Raw genomic sequence first — 20,755 nt, 5'->3', positions numbered from 1 at the left:
CCGGTTTAATCTGGTTCAAGATGATTCGATTGCATCCATGATCCATTGCTCGACTCAAATTGGTCAGGGGTCCATTCCTGGTTCAACCGGTCAGTTTGAGCCGAGTTTAATAACACTGATCTAAACCAAACTCTAACAAAACAATTCACATGACTCCCAGTCCCAACATAGATCGTCTTGAGAGATTGAGAAACAAATAGGGAGAGAGCGAAATAGAAGCTGTTGCGCGAGTACAAGAAACAAACATGGTGGTTTCCGGTCAAACCGATTGGACCGGCCGGTCCGATTCTGATAACACTTTTCTATGAGGTCTATAATGCCCTTGTGAAAGGCACGCCCTCTGTCCCTCTATTCCAAGCACAGCGCACACCGCCGCCGTCTGCTTTGCCGTCGGAGGCATCATCCCTCTGTTATCGCCGCCGTCGTCTAACTCGTCAGCCTACTGATTCACCGTGCCTTGCTCCCCTGCCGTCGCCACTCGGTAAGTACCTAAATAAGTGTGTCTCCATTTATGTTTTGATTGGTTCTGGTATCTCTGTATATGGGGTGTGTGATTTTCTGGTTTTTGTATCTCTAATCTGCTACTGAAAAGTGAAGTCAGATTTTGCATTAGTGATTTCAGTGTATGTATTATAGCAAGCATGTGTTATTCAAATCTACTAGGACCTATGGTATAAAATGTTAGAGAAAACATGAGACCCTAGTCACACAAACATGCTTGCTAATATCTATTGAAATTCTTCCAGCAATAGGAATGGTGACTCATTGAACTGTTTAATTTTCATTTTATGTATTTCTTACTTTTTCTGTTTTTTTCTTTAAAAAATAAAATAAAATTAGGTGAGCCAACCCACCTAACCAACCAACCTTGGGTGGGTTGAGTCAGGTTACATTTTTCCTGGGTCACCAAAATAGCGAGCTGGGTTGGCTAGACCCACTTTTTGCTCAATAGGCTCACTAGCTCTTAACACGAAGTCTACATATCTTAAAGCATCATTGCCAGTGTTAGACAATGTAAGTTTATTTTTTTGTAAGTAATTTCTGAAACTTCTGGTGAATGTGTTTCAATTCGCATGCAGAGAAAGGAACTTGAATTTACTGTGGTGTTTGCAGGGGAGCTGTGAAATTGGAGCTCCATTGTTGTTCGCAAAGAGTGGATGGCATTGCTGTTGATCCTGAACCTGATTGGAGCTTTGATGCTCTTGTCTCAGAACTCAATGCTTTGGAAACGAAACTCGCTACTACTTCTACCAAACCTTCGTCTCTCAATAAAACAACATCCCGGTACTTTGGTTATCACCTTTTATTTTTCCAGTTAGGTGCAGCCTATCGCGGTCAATTTTCATGTTTATTGTTTATGTTTGTCCAGTGGGAATGAAATTGAGAGAGGTAGAACTTTCACATTGCATGCACATGAATATGAGATGGAAGACTCAGAAAGTGAAGACGATTATGTTAATGATGACAGAGCTTTAGCAGTAGCTGGCAAACGAATCACTTGTGATGAACTTTATCTGAGGTGCCTCTTTCTTTGGTTCTACCTTCAATCACATATTTTAAATCATGAAAATGTTTGAACTCTTTTTTTAATGAATGTTATCTTCATTTATGTTTTCTAATTGGTAGGAATTATTTCTGTTGGCTGTTTTGATTTGGGAGTAATATTTGCATTTCCTTCGGTGTTTCAGTGACAGTGATGATTCTGATGTTATGTCTACTTTTGAAGGGCAACCCTACCTGATGGATGAAGTGGAGGAGGTAGAAGGTGCCTTGTTTGAGTTGACCCACGAGCACCAGCTAAGGGTTAAGGTTAGTGACTGCATTGGTAGCAGTGCACTAGTGACACATGACTTGTCATTCTTGATCACCATTTGAAATGTAGTAAATTGCCAAATATCATGGTTTGTTCTATGCTTTATATAGCAGATCTTGTTTCTGATATTCCAGATTAACAGGATGAAATAAGGAGTAAGATCTCAGTGTTGGAGACAGCTCTGGTGATGGAAAGTGAAAACTCTACTTCTTCCCTTCTGCGAGTGGAGAAATATAAAGAAACAAGGCGGGAATTGGATAAAAAGTTTGACACTCAATATCAGCGTCGCATGTAAGCTTTCATCCCCCTTTTGGTTTTTATTTTCGGAGCAGTATGGTTTTTCCTTCTCATATCAGACTGTAATGTAGGCAATGAGTATGAACCCCAGGCTTTTCTAATACTGTGTTCACATTCTTAATGTGTTTTATGAGAGTTTAAACAATTATTATTTACATGACAATGATTTTGTCAATGCACCATGCATTTGTAGAGATCAAGTAAGTATTAATAATCTTTTCCCATTAGTTTGGACGGGGTGGGGGCATAATATGTTTCACTATTCACTTCAAACAATACTGACGAAAGGATATGCCATTGATTTATTTGTGGGAAGAGAACAGACCATCAATTTTCACTTTATTTAAAAGGCTGAAGAAGCTTATTTTACTTTATTAATTTTTTTTGAATATTGAACTTGATTGTTCTTTGATGTTTTGATACTCTTTCTCAATTTAATCACTAAAAAATTGAATTTTCTCTTCTTTTATTTTTTGTTAGATAATTGCTTTGTTTGAACTAGTTGAAAAACAAAGAAACTGATGTTTGACCACTACCGTTTTTTGTAGTGCAGAAGAACTTGATAATCACTTGACAGTTGTTCAACAGGACCGTGAACGTAGATCACAGATAGAAGAAAGGAAAATAAGAAATGATGCAGCCAATGAAGAAGCCAAGAGAAAGATTGCTTTGCAGGAGGAAAAGCAGCAGCAAGAAAAGGCTAAAGCTGAAGCAGAGGTGCCATACTTTATCTTTTAGTTGTTGGTGACTATCTTTTAATTGACTGTGTTATTTGGCAAAAAATATTTGAATATGATTTCATTTGAAGTTGTAGCTGCCAATGCTTGAAGAGGTTAGTTATAATCAGCTGTTTACACAAATCAATTTTTTTTTATGTCAAATATTTGGTTACTTTTTTTTCTGTATGGTTTTTTATATCAATGTTTAGAGAGTCCTAAACATTCCCAAATAAGGTCTTGTTAGTTTAAGCATATGTTTTTGGTGCCAATCTTCTTTATAAAAGCTTTGGCTTAAATGGCCATTCATTCATTATTTTTAATTTTGTGGGTGCAGGCAAAACTTAGAGCTGAAGAAGCAAAACAAGCTGCATTGGAAGCTGAGAGAAAAGCAGTAATGGAAGCCAACACAAAGGCAGCAATGGAAGCTGAAAAAAGAGCAACAGCAGAAGCTGAAAAAAGAGCAGAAAAGGAGACCATAGGAAATTCGAAAAGGGTTACTTCTGGAGTGACCCAACAAGAAGCTGCTGGGCGTTCAACAGATTCTGCATCAAGCCTATCCAATGTGGAAACCAAGGAATCTGGTATAGGTTTGCCTTTTTCACATTTTGAACTGTGTCAGTTTTGTAGTTTACCTGCTTCTCCAGATCTAATATTGCTTTGGCTTCCATTTAGTTGAAAAATGATTGTTCCTCTCTATATTTCTATACTAGTAAAATTAGTTTTCTTTTTCCTTGTATAATTAATATTGATTTGATGAAGCTATTTGCATAAGTTTGGTGGCATTTGAGATGGTTAAATCTTCTATTTTATCTCCAGTCACCACATTGTTAAGCACAAAAGTTCCCTCTCATACACGGTTTTCTTTTTCTTTTTCCTTAAAAATCTTTGCTATCCTTGTTCTTGGTTTGACTGCTTTGTCTTTGAAAATTTATTGAAGTACTGAACCACTTTTTATAGATGCATTGCAAGGCTTTGGTCCAACTGGTGCTAGATATGTGTGTGCAGGTGTTAGGGATGGCAGAGAAGCCCGAACCCATGGGCACCCGACCCGACCCGACCCGATTTCTTGGGTGAAAACCCGAGTTAAATGGGTTCGGGTTCGGGTTCGGGTTTTACCCGATCACTTTCGGGTTCGGGTTTGGGTTTGGCCAAACCCGCACCCGAACCCTACCCGAACCCGGATCTGTATAAGTGAAACCTAAGTATTTTGCTTGTGCAATACAATATATGCAGCATCTTGCATATTAATTTAACAGTAACATGGCAATTACAATGTTACATTACATAATATAGCTCTCTTCACAGTCTTTTTCAGGTCGGGTTTCCGAGTTCAACTGTTTGTTTGAGGTTGTGTGCGGGTGTGGGTACGGGTCGGGTGAACCCGAAACCCAATGGGTTCGGGTGTGGGTTTAAGTTCACCACCCATTTCGGGTTCGGGTGCGGGTGCGGGTGTGGGTTTTTGATTTCGGGTTTGGGTTTGGGTTTGGCAAAACCCGCACCCTACCCGACCCATTGCCATCCCTAGCAGGTGTATTATCTTGCATGGAGGGGCCGAAATTAAATATTAAAACTTTTGTAACTTAAAATAATTCATATTTTGTAATAGGATGCATAAATTCTAAGGACATCTCAAAACATTTTGGTGAGATTATTGATTTATTTCCTGTTTTGTGATGGATTTGATCCTGATTTGTTTCCTTTGAATTATGCTAATTAGGTGTAATTTTGTCCGTAATTAGGTTTGTTAATTGTTTCTTTAATTAGGCTTGTTGCTGCCTATATATATAGTTATCATCCATTGCGTATTTGATTAAGCAATAATATTATTCAGTCTTCTTCTTTCAAGTTGGTATCAGAGCTCCCGACCCAGGTGGCTCTGCGTCTGCACCTAAACCATAGCGGTGCTAATTACGGCTCCAATTTCCGGTGGGAAGTTCTCGCAGCTTTTATATTGGGCTTTTTCTAACTCCTAAGCCACTGTTCTTGATCCTTCCCTGTGCATGTTATTTGGTTTTAGATTGTTTTTTCAACTGAGTTTCCAACTTGCCTACACAATCTTTAGGTAATGTGTATCAAGCTGCTGCAAGTGCTTTAAATCTAGAGCATGGGAGGCTACAGAAACTGAATGAGCTATGTGAGAGAAACCAATTGATAAGATCAAGTTCTAATAGGGGGGTGTACAAGACCCGGCCCTACCCGCCAACCCGTCCCGGCCCAAGCCTTTAGGGCCGGGTTCAACCCGGCCCGATCATTAAAAGAGACCGGGTTCGGGTTGATCTTCGGGTAGGGTCGGGTTCGGGTTGACACTCGGGTCACCCGGCCCGTCCCACATATATATTTTATAAAATTTTAATTTGTTATAATGATTAAAATGTGATACATGGTGCTCAAATTTATCTTATACCATGTAGATGAGATTAAAATGTTTAACATCTACCTTATGAATTGAATAAACGTTGGTCAAACTATGGACACTTTCATGCTCTAACAAGAGAAAATCATGTGTGTGTATTATGCATATGTGAGACAAGTGAAGAAATGATTAAACAAAATGTAAACATCTCAAATGCAATAGATTATGAAAGAATTGGATCATTTCAAGTTATTTCTTCTAAAAAATAGTTCCAACTTATAACTCTTTTAGTATGTTATTATCTTTAAATTTTACAATTAGTATTAAATAGTCTTAAACTTATTGTCCCTCGGGCCAACCCGGTCCCGTCCTACATAGACCCGTCATAAATTGGACCCGCATAATGTCGGGTTGCTTCGGGTCCAGGGACGGGTTAGGGTCTATGAATTGGCCCGATGAACATTTAGGGCCGGGTTAGGGTTAACCAAAACCCGTCCCAACCCGTCCCTTGTACACCCCTAAGTTCTAATAAGGTATTGGTGAAAACAGATATTGGAGATGTTTATCTTAAGAGACTCAATTTATTATCCTGTATGCAATAAGCAATAAGCAATATGAGTTATTTGTTGATTTTTTTTCTTTTATATTGTTATCATACTTTTTACTTGAACTCTGTTCTAGATAATATATTGTATATTTTTATGGTTTTTGTTAGCAATACTGTTTTATCCTGCAAGAAATCTACTTGTGTCCTTCATCTCACTTTGAAGACTAACTTTTCTAGTAGCACGCACTGATGTTGGTGTTGTGTTGATATTTTTTCAGGATTTTACCCGCCATGAGAATCATATTTTCCGGAATATAAAGACAATTAGGGGCAGTAGAGACAGTGTGAGGTGAAGTCAATATTTAATTTGACTGTTGCATAATGCTGTTTACCAATGTATCATTCTTATCATTTTGAAATTTTTAAATGGACAGTTTTATGGGTGCATCTAATATGCACAAAGATTTCTTTGTACAACCTTGCACAACCCAACCAATTGTCCTTTTTACCCTTATTTCAAAAATTAATTCCATCTTCACCCTTACTATCATCTTCAACCCAAAACAACCCAGATTCATCCCACCCAAATCCAGATTAAGACCTGGGTTAGGTTTTGCACGAGGGTTGCCGTAAATTTTCGGAAGAGTAACGGCGGCGAGGTGAAGTTTGGCGACGGCGATAGGGGCCAACAGTGGGAGCTCTCTCAAAATTCAGATATGTTTCTCCAACTGGGTATACACCACTGCTCAATTCTACCATTGTTAGAAATGTCAATGAAATCAACTGTTTCTCCAACTGGGTCTCTTCTTCAAGGAGATAACAATGTCGATTTGTACATTTTCAGCCTTCATACCCATATTCTCCTTCTCCTTCAGATCCTCTTCGTTTCGAGTTCACGGTGAATAAAGTACCACGTAGCTGCGTTTTGATTCTCAGAACATAATAGAGTTCCAATTGTTGTGGACGTCGTTCCCCTTTTCATGGATTGTCGGCGACGTCGTTGGATACAAATCCCGCCCTGTCGTGATGGGCCTCTCCTTCCTTTTCTTGTGGGCTTGCTTGTCGCCTGGTTTGGGTCTGTTGGTGAGGAGTGGCGGCGGTGATCCTCGCCGTGAAGCGAATTTTGTGTTCCGCTTCCACTGTGCGTTGCCGAGTACAGCTCCGCCCCCATCGTGATAGGCCTTTCCTGTGTGCTCGTCGTCTGGTTCGGGTCTGTCGAGGTAGGGTGGTCTCGCCGTTGAAGCGAATTGTGGTGCCGCTTCTAGCAGAGCGGTGGCGGTGAACTTAAAGCTTGAAGCTTTTGAAGCTCAACAGAACCCAAAATCACAGATCTCAGAAAACCCCAAAATCCAGTGGCAGAGGTTGGTGTTGAAGCAGATCGGAGGTTGGTGGAAGCAGATCAAAACTTTTTGAGGTTGATGGTAGCAGATCAGAGTCTAAACAGTGCAGATCGGAGGTTGAAGGCCTTTTTCTATGCAAATCGGAGGTGGAGGGTTTGTCTTCCCTTATGCAGATCCGGTGCTTATCTGGGGAAGAAGGTTGGAGATCGGAGGTGGAGGGTTTTCAGTTGTGGGCTTTGGTTCTTCCTCCTCTTTCTCGGTTTCCTTTTGATCTAGAGTTGGTTTTCAGCTTTTCTGTTTGAGGAAGAAGGTTGCGATGGGATTGGGGATGGGGTTTGGTGGTGGCTGGGTGTGTGTTAAGGTGGGGGTGGTGGCTGTAACCGGGAGGTGGCTGGGTGGATTGTGGGTTGCTTCTGGTTTGTGGCTTCTGTTCATGATTTAGTGGCGGTGGTGATGATTGCGGGGATTGAAGATGATGAAGGATGCAAGTGGAATTAAATTGTGGAATAAGGGTAAAAGGGACAATTTGTTGGGTTGTGCAAGGTTACACAGAAATCTTTGTGCATATTAGAATTTCCCCAGTTTTATGTCCTATCTTATCCTGTTGCTACTGTTTAAGAATGTTTCAACCTGCCAAAAAACACAATATCTATATGAAGTAGATTCTATTTCAAGGATTTTATTTTAAGCAAATGCAATCCTAATCCGTATTCAGGATATCAGCTGTGCCCATCTATTTACTCTTGTTGGTATTCTGTAGATCAAAAGCAAGTGAGTTGATTAAACTTTTGAATGATCCTCAATATCCTCAATCAATCAGCGTGGAGACATTTGCTAAAACGGTAACTTTACATTATTCGATTCCCTTGTATAGTTTCTTTGTGCTTTATTTGACTAGAGCAAAGAGCATAACATGAACAATAGAGTGATCTTAAAACTGTATTTAGATTTTAGATATTTATTGTAGATGTTGTATTTGCATCAAGGCATCAATTAGTAGCATATGGAGGTAACTAAGAGGATAATATAAAAACCATTCTTAGAGCAGCTTAATCTTGTTCATAACATTGTGTAGAGCCTTTATGACCAAGTAGTTTGGAGATCTTCGCCATTCCTAATCTTCTCCTAGACGTAGATAAGTCATTCATATATCTGCACCTTGCCTTTTCAACACAGGTAAAACTAAAGCCCAAAAGTCTCTTGAGGAGCATGATAGAGATATATTAAAAAGTCATTCATATATCTTCACCTTCCTTTTAAACTTTTGAGAAAGTTGATTCATGACAGTATACAACAACTAAATTATGATCGTAGTCATCAATCCTGGATAGTGGATAGCAGTGCAGATGCCTACTGCCATAACTGCTAAGTGGGATAGTGTGTGCCGATTTACTGAAGACTGTAATATTTAGTAAAAAAAAATTCTATACATATATACATACTCAAGAGTAAAACAATTACATATAGTAAAAGTCATATTCATAATTAGTAATAAGAAGTTCATAATATTAAGCTAAATACAGAAGTTAGTAACCACAAAAAGCTAAGAATTAAATTATTTCAAGTCTATGAGTGAATGATACCATGGTTGCAGAATGTGAAGGGTAAAAAACAAGGGTTAAATATGTTTTTCATGCCTGTTGTAATATAGACGCTCTTCAAGTCACTATAAAAATTCTCGGATTGGCTAAAAACAATACCAGAGCAGTTGGTGTTGGTGGTTTGTGTCCAAACAAAAGGGAAAGCAGTGGATGTTGCGTGAGTAAAGCTTCAAACTAGATTTCAAACCCTAAAGGCTGTTCTGGTGCAAACGCAAAAATAACCCTAAATAATTGGTTGACCACTCAAAAAAGAGATTTGGGGGGCGGGGGGGGGGGGGTGGTGGTGGATTTTTCCCAGTTTCAGAATGCCGGTCGCAACAGTTGAGAATTGCCATGATTTGGGAAAAAATCACAGATGAAATAGACTTATAGACATGATGTTAAAACACTCGCAATGCAACTTCCATAGCAGTTACTTGACTGATGCCATGAAAACGCGGATTGATAACACTGATTGTTATTAGCCCATGTAAAACCTTTTTGTTTTAAATTCTTGATAAAAAAATCTTAATATTGATGCATTTTCTGTGATATCATTTTCAATATTGATCAAATTTGAAAATGACTGGAATGTTTTGCGAGGATATGAATATTTGCAAAGTGAGAAATATGCTCTGCTACTACATAAAAAAAATTGATGTTAAGCAAACTAGTTTATTTAAAATATTTTTTGATCAAATAACATGTGGCTGAAATCAATGTCATTGGCTTCAAATGTTCAATATGAGGAACAGAAACTAGTGAGAAATGTTGAATTTGCTTACTTGCCTATGGTTGTTAGTGAATGAATTAGTTGTGAGAATTGACAACATCCTCTACAGGTCATTTCAAACTCTAAAGCCCCTGGTAGTGCTCCGTTTGCAAGTGCCTATGTCATTGTCCTTGTTACATCTCAGGTACATGTTTAATCTCTAGCCTCTGGGATTAATTAGGAGGATGGTATAGAATTAGACTTTCAAGGAAGCATAGAATGAGCATGGATATTTTTGTTTTTTCAATAATTATTTATTTTGTTTTCACAGGTCCCACATGCAATGGATATTTTGCTAGCTGAGCTTCACAGGGTGTGCCCATACACTGTCCCAAAACATATGGTTTACAAAAAGGTAACTTTGTATAACTTGAAAACATTACCCAGTCATTTGTTTTTGTTTAATTTCCCAACTTGGTGTTAAGGAGGAGGTTGTGGTATAGTAGTGTTGTTGAGGTAGCAGTGAATATTTACAGGAAAATTTTCTTTTGCTTCATAAATTTCGTTATTAGTCCCTTTTTTTGATGTCACATTTTTCCTAAATAAGAGATTTTAGCTTGTTTTAGCGATATAAGAGAAGCAATATGTTTGTGCATTAACTGCTACGGTTCAAATATCAGCCATCAAAACTTTCTGGCTTAACAGTGACATTTCTATAGAAAATGAGAAATTAATGCAGAGAGCATCCTTTTGCAATGTTTGGATGATAGACACGTGAAGGGGAAGATTCGTTTTAATTCTTTCTTGTGCTAATTCTTCACTACATCCAATATTTCAACTCACGTTGTATTAATCATGGCTGGAGGGTAATTATTTACGCTGATAATATGCTCACACATGTTGAACGCACTGTATCTTTAGATAAACAAATAACGAAAACAATCAAACACCAGTAATAGAATATTGTCTTAGTCAGGTTGTTAAAGCAGTTAATAATAACTGCATTTTAATAAATGAGTTAGTTAGAACTTAGAAGGAAGTTAGTTACTGATTTAGTCCTGTGATTTTCTCTCAAGTTCTCTTTCTGATGTGCACTCATCTACAATGATGTGCACTCATGATGTGCACTCATCTACAATTCAAATTCCGGTATTTAGTCCTCTGATTTTCTCTCAAGTTCTCTTTCTCTCATGATATTTCTCTTAATGGTATCAAGAGCCATATGATCCAAGGCATGGATGAAATTCTGGCCACCACTTCCGCCTCACCATCTCAATCGGAAACTTCTCCGGTGACCTCTGTTTCTAGTTCTGCTGCAGCTGTACCTCGTTCATCTTTTTCGCATTCTATTAAACAACAAATAGAGCCGGTCATTAAGGCACACAAATTGCATCGGTTTGTTTGTAATCCCTCCATCGCACCCAGATTCCTGAATGAAGAAAATCAAGAGTCTGATCAAGTAAATGAAGCATATTCCAATTGGAAAACTCAGTATCAATTTCTTCTCACATGGCTTCAGTTGTCTCTGTCTACTCCAATTCCTACTCTTATGATTGGCTGCGTTCATCACTTCATTCTTATGAGCTATGGGACAAGATTCATTCGTTCTTTTAAAATCAGACTTAAGCTAAATCAACAATGGCTAGAAAACACTTGAAAATTCTGTCAAGATTTCAGCTAATTCCCTAGGAATCTCCTTCCCCTCTTCTGCTTCTCCAATGAGATATTCCTCTCCTTGCTGCTGTTAAGCTTTCAACACAACTCCAGGATTCATCCTTCTTGATTGGTTTAGGTTCTCCCTCCAAAATACCTTTCTGTCCTCCCACTTAAATTTTCAATGTTAAATCTTCAAAATTAGCCCTTATTTCTCCTAATCCAGCCAACCACTCCAATCCAAGAACCACTTCCATACCCCAACCAAAACCAGAAAATATATTGTTTAACAGGTACTCCCTTAATAATGAAAGGCACATCAGTACATACTCTTCTATATTTCACCTTATGACAATCCCCAACTTCTACCACTTAAGAAGTATCCTTAATAGGTAATTGCATCTTACTCACCAATTCCTGAGAAATGAAGTTGTGAGTAGCTCCACAATCTATTAAAAAGAATAACTCTTTGTTCACCAATATTACCTCTTACTTTGAATGGTCTCCTTGAAATAAATTCAACTTCTCTTCATTTTCGTGTGTACTGATAATTTCCCTTCCTTCCAACAACATGACATTGAACTACTTATTTTTACAAATATGATTGGGCCCATATTTGTAATCACTCCTAAAACTTTCACCCTTGATTATTTCTTCTCTCTACCTTGATAACGTTCTAAACCCTCCTATTCTTCCCTTAACTACTGATTTTTCAACATTACTTCCACTAGAAGAAGCTATAGAAGTAAGGTTGGATTCAAACCTTTTACTCCACTTTTCTGGCCAGTGACTACTGCTTCTGATCTTGAGAAAGAGAAATTTCTAGAAGAGATGCTGAATCTTCCTCCAAATCACGCACCCACCTTAAGCTCTGCTCGATTCTTCTGTTCAATCATGTGGGTTTTCTTCACCCTGGTGGACAAATTTTTGGCTCTTGTAGTTTCACTTCTGCTCCAATGTCTTCTTTGAGCCCATTGACAAAAATATCCATTAGATTCTCATGCTCGGCATCCATTGCCTTCAATGTTCTAGCAAACTTCTCGAATTTTTCTATTAATTCTTCTGTGGTGCCTTCTTGTTTCAATGCCACAAATTGACTTAAAGCTACTGCCGGTTAGAATCTTTTAAGAATCATCCCAACACGATTTCTGATTGCAAGCTTCCACCATTCAAACCAACTCAATGCCTTACCATCCAGTTCCACCATAACCGCTTGAATATTTTCCTCCTCCACAGCTTCTTTAATTCAAAATACTTCTCTAATTTGTTCACCCAGCTGAAAGCATCTTCATCTCCATAAAAAACGGAAATATTCAATTTAGGCCATTACTCCATGTCTCTCGAAATTTGCTTTTCTGCTTCAGATCCCCTCCAGGAACCTTCAGCTCCTGGGCGCTTCGCTTCACCTGCTCCGCCACCCTTGGATCCTCTCCAACGCTTCGCATAACTGTTTCTATTAAAGTCTACAGCAGATTCTACAAACTCACACTAAGGGTGCAGGGTACTTCTCTTACATTTACTTTCATAGACTGTCGCGATAAGGGGTATATCTCAGTGAACTTGAATGAGCAACCTTCAAAGGATGGGTACTCTTATCCTTTAGGGTACAAACCCTAAGTTCTAAAAATTATCACTTGAAAGACCAAATTTTTCCTTCAATGGTTTGTGTTTCATGGTGGAACTTTCAGGACTTTTGTGGGAAAAGAAGACAAAGGAATGATGACACTCACAGAAGAGAGAGAGAGAGAGAGGGGGGGAAAGGGTCAAATTAGTGGGGTGGTGGTTTTCTTTTTCTTTTACTTGTTGTGATTGTGAGTTTTTTGTTAATGAACTAGCGTTTCACATGTGTTCTTCGCATATAATTTTAACATGGGTTACTTACGCTGTGGATTCTGGTTTGTTGATTTTGCCCCTCTCAGTCTACCTTTCATTCAAGAGAGGCATACCTCAAAAGCATTGGTTATTGGGAAGAAAATGGAAAGATGGAGAATACAGAAGATTATTTACAGCGGTTAGAATCGTATGTGAAGATGTATGCTGCACTGGTTCAGGTCTGTCATGGCTGTCTCAAATTTGTGACAGATTACATGGACTATATTTGCAGTTTTTCCCGTACTGTTTCTCACCTTGCTGATCTCATCTGAGGATCAGGAACTGACTATGCTTGTTTTGACAGACTGAGGTTCCTAAGGTTCAGAATTTGCATGGCTTACAACATGGTTGGGCATGGCTTGCCAGGTTCTTGAATGCTCTTCCAGCCAATCAATATACAGCTGTTTCGCTCGATGCATTCTTGCGAGTAAGTAATGTAAAATGTTGTGATGTTTTCATTGCTTTGCAAGTAATTTAAAATGTTGCGGTGTTTTATTAACTCACTAATTCTTTTTTCAGATGGCTGGATTTGCTCTCTTTAGAAGATATAAATCTCAATTCCTAAAGATGTTGAATGTCATCTCAGAGAACTTTTTAGTTGATATAAAATCACTAAATGCACCAGAATTGAGAAAGACTGTTGCAGAGATACAGACTTATATAGAAGATAAGATGTTCCTTCAAGAGCCAGAAGGAAGGAGCCTGCAAACTAATTTGTTATCGAAGGAATGTGTTGTTCGTTGAAGATTGAATATCTTCTTTTTGTTAATGTTTTAGTAAGTTGGTTGAAGAAAGTTTAGGGAAATCGAGGGCTGTTTTCATTCCAAGGTTGCATTTTCAGAAGAAAAGGCATATAAATGAAGGTATCTGTTAAGTCAACTTTCGTGTATTTTATATCTGATGAAGAAGTTATAATTTATCCCATTCTTCCAAAGTAGTTACTAGGTTATGTTTGATTTTGTTATTGTTGTAAAAACTGGATCGGTTGGTCTAACCATTCGAATCAGGAATTGGTCAACTGATTGGTCTATTTGAAGGAAAAAAAACCGGTAGACCACAGAATTGGTGAGAACTGTAAAGAACTAATCGAAGTTGTAAAAACTGATATATTGAACTCTGTTTAGAATTGGGCATATTTTGAAAGTTTCATATTTAAACAAGTTAGAATCATACATGGACTAAACTGTTATTTTTTATGTTATTTTTTAGTGACATTTATATTAATAAATTATGAAATATATTATGTATCACTAAAAATATGTATTTATATATTGCCTGTTCCATTTTTCAATTATTGGATTTTTAGAAGCCATCTTAAAAGAGTAGAGGAATGAAAATTTGTGATCCTTCTCTAAAATTTAAGAGAAAGTTTCTAGAACAAGTTAGTACTAAATGTTTCTTTTTACATATTTAGTGTTAAAGTAACTGACCATACAAGAATATGTGACACAAGTGCCATTATCCATAGAGAAAAGAGAGAACATGAACTCGTGAATTCATTGTTAGGTGAGAACTCTCAATAGTTGAGTGTAATTGTTGACCATGATGCTACTTGGCCCATCCCGAACTCAAATATATTACAGAAATATTACCAACAATCACTGTAATATATATTCTCTTTCTAACAATATCTTTTATTGGTTGAAATTTATATAAAAGTCATTAAGAATGAGTATCACTTCCTCACTATATATATATATATATATATATATAACGTAGTAAGATCCATTATTTCTGCAATCAACTGTTTCTTAATGCCAAAGAAAATGCACTTGTGTTTTTCAGTTTTTCTTTAGTCAATCTTACTGGAAACATAAGTTTCACCTCAAAATTGCAAACAGTACGGTTTTATGGACAAGATATCCATGATCCGTCAAAAGGCCCATACCAACAACATTCTCATGAAAGAAAAAAATTTTAACATTCTCAAACATAAAAATCTGACATTCTAAAGCTATCAAACTTGACAAACAACCTTATTCCGGCAATGAATGAGTTTTTCACTGTAAGCAGGTCTACAGCAAAGCTAACTAGTAAAGCCTTATCCTGGTATGAATTGTGCTCCTGCAGACGGGACAGTATTGGAGGTCTTCCCCACATCCATAACAAGTCTGCCATGAAAATTAACATATAGTTAAGAAGATAACATATCTCAAGTTCTTTATATTTAGGGACGAAACTAGGAAAAATGAGTAAGGGAGGTGAAAATTGAGCACGTTAAGCAAAATTATTAATCATTACTTGAAAGTTTGTCACTACGATATGAGGATTTTTTTTTCTAATAAGAAATAGCATACACTAAGAATTTGTTATTAAGAGTTTAAAAATTATCCACAGGTCTCTTAGACCTGAGACCTGATGAAATGAATATAAGAAATTTGACACAAGTTTTATCCGGCAGTTAGTTGGATACCTGATGCCCGCAACCAAAGGCCATATTTTTCCCATTGGTGAGACAAATCGGACAAACCTGCATTTAACCATGTAATTTGTAAGGAAAAAAAAGCTAGCAACACACATTTGAAAGTGACTATTGCAAGAATGACTATTGAAAGTGACATAAACCAAAGTGAATCATTAATTCGTTATGATAATGGAGGCAAGCAATGTGTATGTTTTGACATATATAAAAAGAGAAGTTTCTTGCATTGGAAAGCATGGTCTCAATACCTTATTATCATCAAGTAGAGATGGTTCTGTTTCCATTGGAAAGCTTGTAGCTGGTTGTGTTTGCACACCACTACCACAGCCAGTAATTTTAGGTGCACTCAGCTGAAAATTGTTTGAACAAGAAGATCTTGCGCCGATAGAAGCAATCCGATTATGAAAAGGTGGGGGAAGAGGAACCCTATTTGGTGAATGACCCCTCCGTGCACTAGTGTTATTACATGAATGAAAAATCAGATTCTCAAATTCATTTATATACTACAAGTTATTACACCACACAATGATAATAATAATAATGTATTTGATGTTCTGTTACTAGTTATTACCCCAATAATCCAAGCTCTATGGTTGCTTTATATTGAGAAGGTATCTCCATCAAAGCTGCTAGGGCAAACTCTGTCTCTTTTCTAATTGCATTTACATTCCTCTTCATTATATCAGTGAAATTCACAAACTGCATCCAGCCAAGAGATAAAATATCAAGTTTCAGCATAATAGGAATATTTATGCACGGAAAGCAAGCCAAAAGCACTTAGTAGAGTTTATTTAGTGATTTCTTAGTAGATAAGCTTCAGTAAATGCTCTTTAGACCATATCCAAAACGGGATCTAAGTGAACTAGAACAAACCTGAAAATTGTCGAATGCCCGAGAAGGGATGTTATCATCAAATTCCCTCATCATATCCCAGGGTCCATCTCCAACTCCTACCACAACTATTGACAGTGGATAATCGCTGCGAAATTAAAAGAATATGAGAATGCATAATGGTACTCCTCCACATGAGAGAAAACTGAAAACCTACCTGGCTTTTACAATTGCATCTATTGTCTTCTGTTCCTGTGAACTTAATTGGCCGTGCTTTGTATCAATGCTTCTGGTCACCTGTAGCAACATTAAAAAATTCCTTAATAGAGTAGTAGTATTTACTTCAATCATCCAATTCTAATATTTCTTAAAATGTGTTATGTTTTTGCCCCATAACCCTTTTTTTCCGGTTTCGTCCATGTCTACAATGAAAGTCATATAAATCCAAACACACACCCCTAGCCCTAAGAAGGAGGATTCAGAACAGCGACATAGCCACATAGCCACATAGTCGACACACACTGAATATTTGCACAAAAACTTAGGATGGTTGAAACATAGAATTTGGAAGGCCAAACTCTACCCCTACCCCAAAAGGTAGCTTGAGAGATGAAGATTGTCTTCTCATTTATAAGGGATATCTTGGACATATCTGTAGTCAATGTGAGATTTCCCGAACAAGATGCAAAGTACTCAAGAAGTGTGCTTCTCAACTATGTTAAATTGAACTAAAGAATTACCTGACCATCTGCAATTATTAGCAAAACATGATATTGGCCACCACTTTGCTCAACAATAGTCATGGCCATTTCAATAATAGGAGCAAATGAAGTGGGTCCTGTCACATGAATGCAATGAATTATAATGAGACTAATTAAAAAATTTCTAAGAAAATGGGTAAATTGGTAAGGAAATGGATACCTGCAAGTTTTAGGTAAGGAACTATTTCTCTGTATCGTGTCAAAACATCTTCAAACCCATTGCAAAACTCATCTTCTGAATAGAAGCTAAATACATCTTGATCATGAGTAGATGCTGACAAAAATTGGAGAACAAAGAAATAAATAAACATGTATGCAATTTGGAAACCAAAAAACATGTTTATTGAAAAAAGGCATTAATTAGTTTTATATCTGACATTACCATCTCCAAATCCAAAACAAGGAATCAAGTTATCTTCATCAAAAGAAGATAGAGTCTTTCCAATAATAGAGATTGCTTGCTCATAAGGATTCTGATAATCTCCAATGTGATGTAAACTTTTTCGATTGAATGACTTCGTCCCTGATGTTCAAAGTGAAGTGCATATTTAGCATTACAACTCACTATACGAGATTCAAACATCAACATGTGAAAGGGAGATAACACCTGTCCACTCATTGCTCTTTGTGACATCAATGCCAACAATGAGATTAGAAGATTCCAGCCCAGCTTTTGCAAGAGCAGCAGTAACCTGTGTTCAATTAATTTAACATAAATCATGTGTACTTTTCTTTCTAGAGTTATAAAAAATTTAATTTTACTTGGAATATAAATTGTTACCATAAAACCAAAAGATGGTATTTTACCAAAGAAATCTATCAGCTTTAAGAACTCAACAATCTTGATCTATCTACTTAGATTACTTGTAGAATTAGTTGTGATTATTATAAATAGATGTATTGAGATTTTAGAAAAGAAGAACTGAAGCAGTTGACTTCAACCACATATATATATACCTAAAGCCTGCATATTTGGGTTTTTTTCCCTTTAAATGTACAGAGACAGTTTCGTTTTCAGCCCAAGCATAGATTGATAATCTCTATCTGCTTGAGAACACTTGGAAATGAAATGTGGGATGTTCTACTGATCACTGATGCATGCAGGATGAGAAAGCAAGAAAGAGATGGGGCAGTAGTCTCTAATCACACCCAAATAGCAGCCTCTCAAGCAATCTTTAAGAAGAACTTGTTATGTGATTTCTACGGCTTCTATTTTAAAGCCCTTTCCAGATGGTAGGATTTGCTCAAACTATTCTAATGCCCTTTTTCCTTAGAAAACTAAAGTCTTGATATAACAAAAGAGATACTACTTCTCATGTCTATTATTCCCTCAATTCCTAATCTTTTGCTTTTCACCTATTTGTTGTTGTTTTATACTAAATCAAAGACTGTTTTTCTCATTACTTATCTACTATACTCTAATTTAATATCATTTTCTCTTTAATAAATCACCCAATGATATTTTAGACCAACTATATATCAATTAATGAACTCTAAAACATATTAGGAAGGAGGAGGGAGTATTTATTACAAATAATTAAGAACTCAAATATTTCAATTCTCAAGGTAAAAGGTCTGAAAATTGAACTTTTATTGCAGGCAGAAGAATACATCTCTTTCTTTTGTTCCATCCTGAGACTTGAACTTTATATTAGTACCATTCACACAATGATAGTGCCTTTACCCTTTTGTAACACCAAAAAGTAGTAAACGATAATGACAAGCAAACACAAAATAAATCCTCAGAATCACAAAAACACAGTTACATTTAATTAAATGATCTAATAATGACCTCATCGAGTGAACGGTAATCATCAGCTATTCTGGAATATTTCCTATCCAACTTCTTTGTAGTTGTTGGCTGTGCTGCATAGTCATAAAATGGAGCTGATGGTGTTGTTGGATATGGACTTTGCTGAGGGTGGTGTTGTGGTGATTGTGGCGGGTATGCGCCGTATCCGCCGCCACCATAACCATAGTTAGAAGAATTAGATGATGAAGAGCCAGCAGATCCATGATATGAGCTCCTCCTAATAGACCGTTTTGAACTGTTCCCTCCCATTCAAATAACAAATTAATAAGATGACAACCAAATTAGCACAAAGCTCCAAACTCTAACTATGGCCACCTAAATTGTCCAAAATCATAAATTCAACTGAGAATTGCAGAACAAAATTTCAAGGTATTTAGTTATTTATTCTAAAAGTGAATTTTCTGTACCAAAAAAAAAGTGAATTTTATATTTTAAAGTTTGTTATCATGACGTTACCTGAATTTAGAATATTTCGCCATTCTTCCATAACTACTTTTCTCCTTAGAAATCAGATTTTTAGTGAAGTTGTTATCTCACTTGCCACATCATCTTTTATCACAAATAATCATTATCTTACTTTTTCAAAATCTTCCTAATTGATCTCCTGAATCCCAGGTTTCGCAGCAACTTTTGGAGATGAATGCATGACTGGCTTGACGACGGTACTAACTTTCTTCATCCCCTCCCTTCCTTTCATTTTTTTTTTTTTTTTGAGTAGCCCTCCCTTCCTTTCATGATCCTTTGTATTGTTGACTATCATCTACTTGGTCATGTCTTTGTCTCGCCGTCTGAAGTGAGTCCCTCCCCGGAAAATTTGCAAATCTGGATCCTCTCATTTGTAAAATGTTTGGGGCAGGTATTCCCCGGAGCCCGGAACTCCGACGAGTGATGAAGTATCACGCTGACTGTGTGAGTAAGTCCTACGTGAAATTTAAAAAAATAAAAAATAAAAAAAAAAACATTAGAAAATTAAATTAAATTAAAAGTTAAACCCATAAAATCAAAACATTTTCATCTCCTCATAATCATCTCTTCATCCCCTTTTTCAATACTCAAATTTAAACCCAACAAATCCCTTATGAAATTACCCGCCCCCCCCAATGGAATTACTAAAGTAGAAAATGTAAAATCCCATTGGGTTGTATCAATTAGGCCTGTGATACTCACTGAGAAAAATAATTGGAAAATTGATTGGAAAAATTAGAAAAAGAGCAATATGCGAGAGTGAGAAGTGAATAAATATTGAATATTGAAGAAGAGTTGATTGGAAGACAGTGGAGTTGCGAGGATGCTTCTGGAAGTGAAACCCACCCCCACCTCAAGCAAGTTCAACAACCCAGCAACCCCACCATACCCAGCAACCAAAACCAAACCAATTTCTTAATTCAAGTCCCACCACACCAGCGACGAAGAGAACCTCTGCTTCATCAGTGTCGTCTCCGCTGTCATCAAGAACCCTTCTTCGATCCAGATCTGTTTGTCCTTCCTTCGTCAGATCCAGATCTGATTGCAACAAGGGATATACTGTGACGAGGTCCTTCCTTCCCCTCTCTATTCGTCCTTCTTTCACTCCCAAACTAAAACGAGATCCTGATTCAGAGCATGATTCAGGGCGTCGATCTGGTGCGTGCTTTAGGGTTTGTCTCCGAGGAAGAACATGGCATGGGAAGAGGACGATGTCGCCGCTCAGAGACCCGGATTCAGAGCACAAGTCCCCAGTTTGATTTTTGTTTGTTGGGTTAGATTGCATGTCTACGAGAAAGCTTCAAACTTTCCCCTATTCGATATGGGTTGAGGAACTGTGAATGGATTTTTTTCTCTAATCATGGAGTAGGGACGATTTGGGTGTTGGGGTTTTTCTTCTCTAGGCTAGATTAATGCTTGAGATTTGTGTTTGGGGATTACAGTTATTTAATTTTGATGTTCTGGGGTGATGTTGTGCTCTGGAAATTGAGTGATGTTGCTGGGTTGTGTTGTTCTGTTGTTGTTAGTTTTGTTCTGGAATCTGATGTTCTTGGTTATTTTTTCTTGGAGATCATGAA

General features: G+C 37.3%; 2 protein-coding genes across 3 annotated transcripts; one reads left to right on the top strand and one right to left on the bottom strand.

Moving 5' to 3' along the window:
• The first annotated feature begins 541 nt into the window (after positions 1 to 541).
• On the top strand, positions 542 to 14,056 carry LOC130725082 (mRNA export factor GLE1-like). The gene is made up of 15 exons (XM_057576338.1): positions 542 to 546; positions 1,114 to 1,284; positions 1,370 to 1,519; positions 1,689 to 1,809; positions 1,956 to 2,104; positions 2,659 to 2,827; positions 3,164 to 3,500; positions 4,892 to 5,006; positions 5,953 to 6,078; positions 7,830 to 7,911; positions 9,492 to 9,566; positions 9,693 to 9,776; positions 12,934 to 13,065; positions 13,191 to 13,313; positions 13,406 to 14,056. Exons 1-15 carry the CDS (start codon positions 542 to 544, stop codon positions 13,628 to 13,630), a joined length of 2,064 nt encoding a protein of 687 aa, XP_057432321.1. The 3' UTR covers positions 13,631 to 14,056.
• Positions 14,057 to 14,633: 577 nt separating this feature from the next.
• On the bottom strand, positions 14,634 to 19,301 carry LOC130725896 (E3 ubiquitin-protein ligase RGLG5-like). Of its 2 annotated transcripts, none has more exons than XM_057577084.1 (12): positions 19,170 to 19,301; positions 18,693 to 18,948; positions 17,508 to 17,592; positions 17,283 to 17,423; positions 17,061 to 17,174; positions 16,880 to 16,977; positions 16,357 to 16,436; positions 16,182 to 16,287; positions 15,880 to 16,007; positions 15,557 to 15,761; positions 15,300 to 15,356; positions 14,634 to 14,997 (listed from the first exon to the last, which is right to left on the bottom strand). In XM_057577084.1, the coding sequence occupies exons 1-12, from the start codon at positions 19,190 to 19,192 to the stop codon at positions 14,917 to 14,919; spliced, it is 1,374 nt and encodes a 457-aa protein (XP_057433067.1). In that variant the 5' UTR covers positions 19,193 to 19,301; the 3' UTR covers positions 14,634 to 14,916. The 2 variants fall into 2 exon arrangements, with proteins under 2 accessions (XP_057433067.1, XP_057433068.1); XM_057577085.1 differs by having other exon boundaries at positions 18,693 to 19,028; positions 19,170 to 19,252.
• Positions 19,302 to 20,755: the final 1,454 nt, after the last annotated feature.

This window comes from Lotus japonicus, chromosome 6 (genome assembly GCF_012489685.1).
Source record: "Lotus japonicus ecotype B-129 chromosome 6, LjGifu_v1.2".
NCBI lineage: Eukaryota > Viridiplantae > Streptophyta > Magnoliopsida > Fabales > Fabaceae > Lotus > Lotus japonicus.
This window is presented reverse-complemented; position numbering and strand designations above follow the sequence as displayed.

Bases quoted from the DNA above. Each gene is read 5' to 3' on its own strand.
- LOC130725896 (XM_057577084.1), bottom strand. From the start codon at position 19,192: ATGGCGAAATATTCTAAATTCAG. The intron at 16,437-16,879 runs GTAATTCTTTAG...ATGTTGCTACAG, and splicing joins TAATAATTGCAGATGGTCAG to GTGACCAGAAGCATTGATAC. The intron at 16,008-16,181 runs GTTTGTTCTAGT...GGCTGGATGCAG, and splicing joins GGGCATTCGACAATTTTCAG to TTTGTGAATTTCACTGATAT.
- LOC130725082 (XM_057576338.1), top strand. The intron at 2,828-3,163 runs GTGCCATACTTT...TTGTGGGTGCAG, and splicing joins AGGCTAAAGCTGAAGCAGAG to GCAAAACTTAGAGCTGAAGA. The intron at 6,079-7,829 runs GTGAAGTCAATA...GGTATTCTGTAG, and splicing joins GGCAGTAGAGACAGTGTGAG to ATCAAAAGCAAGTGAGTTGA.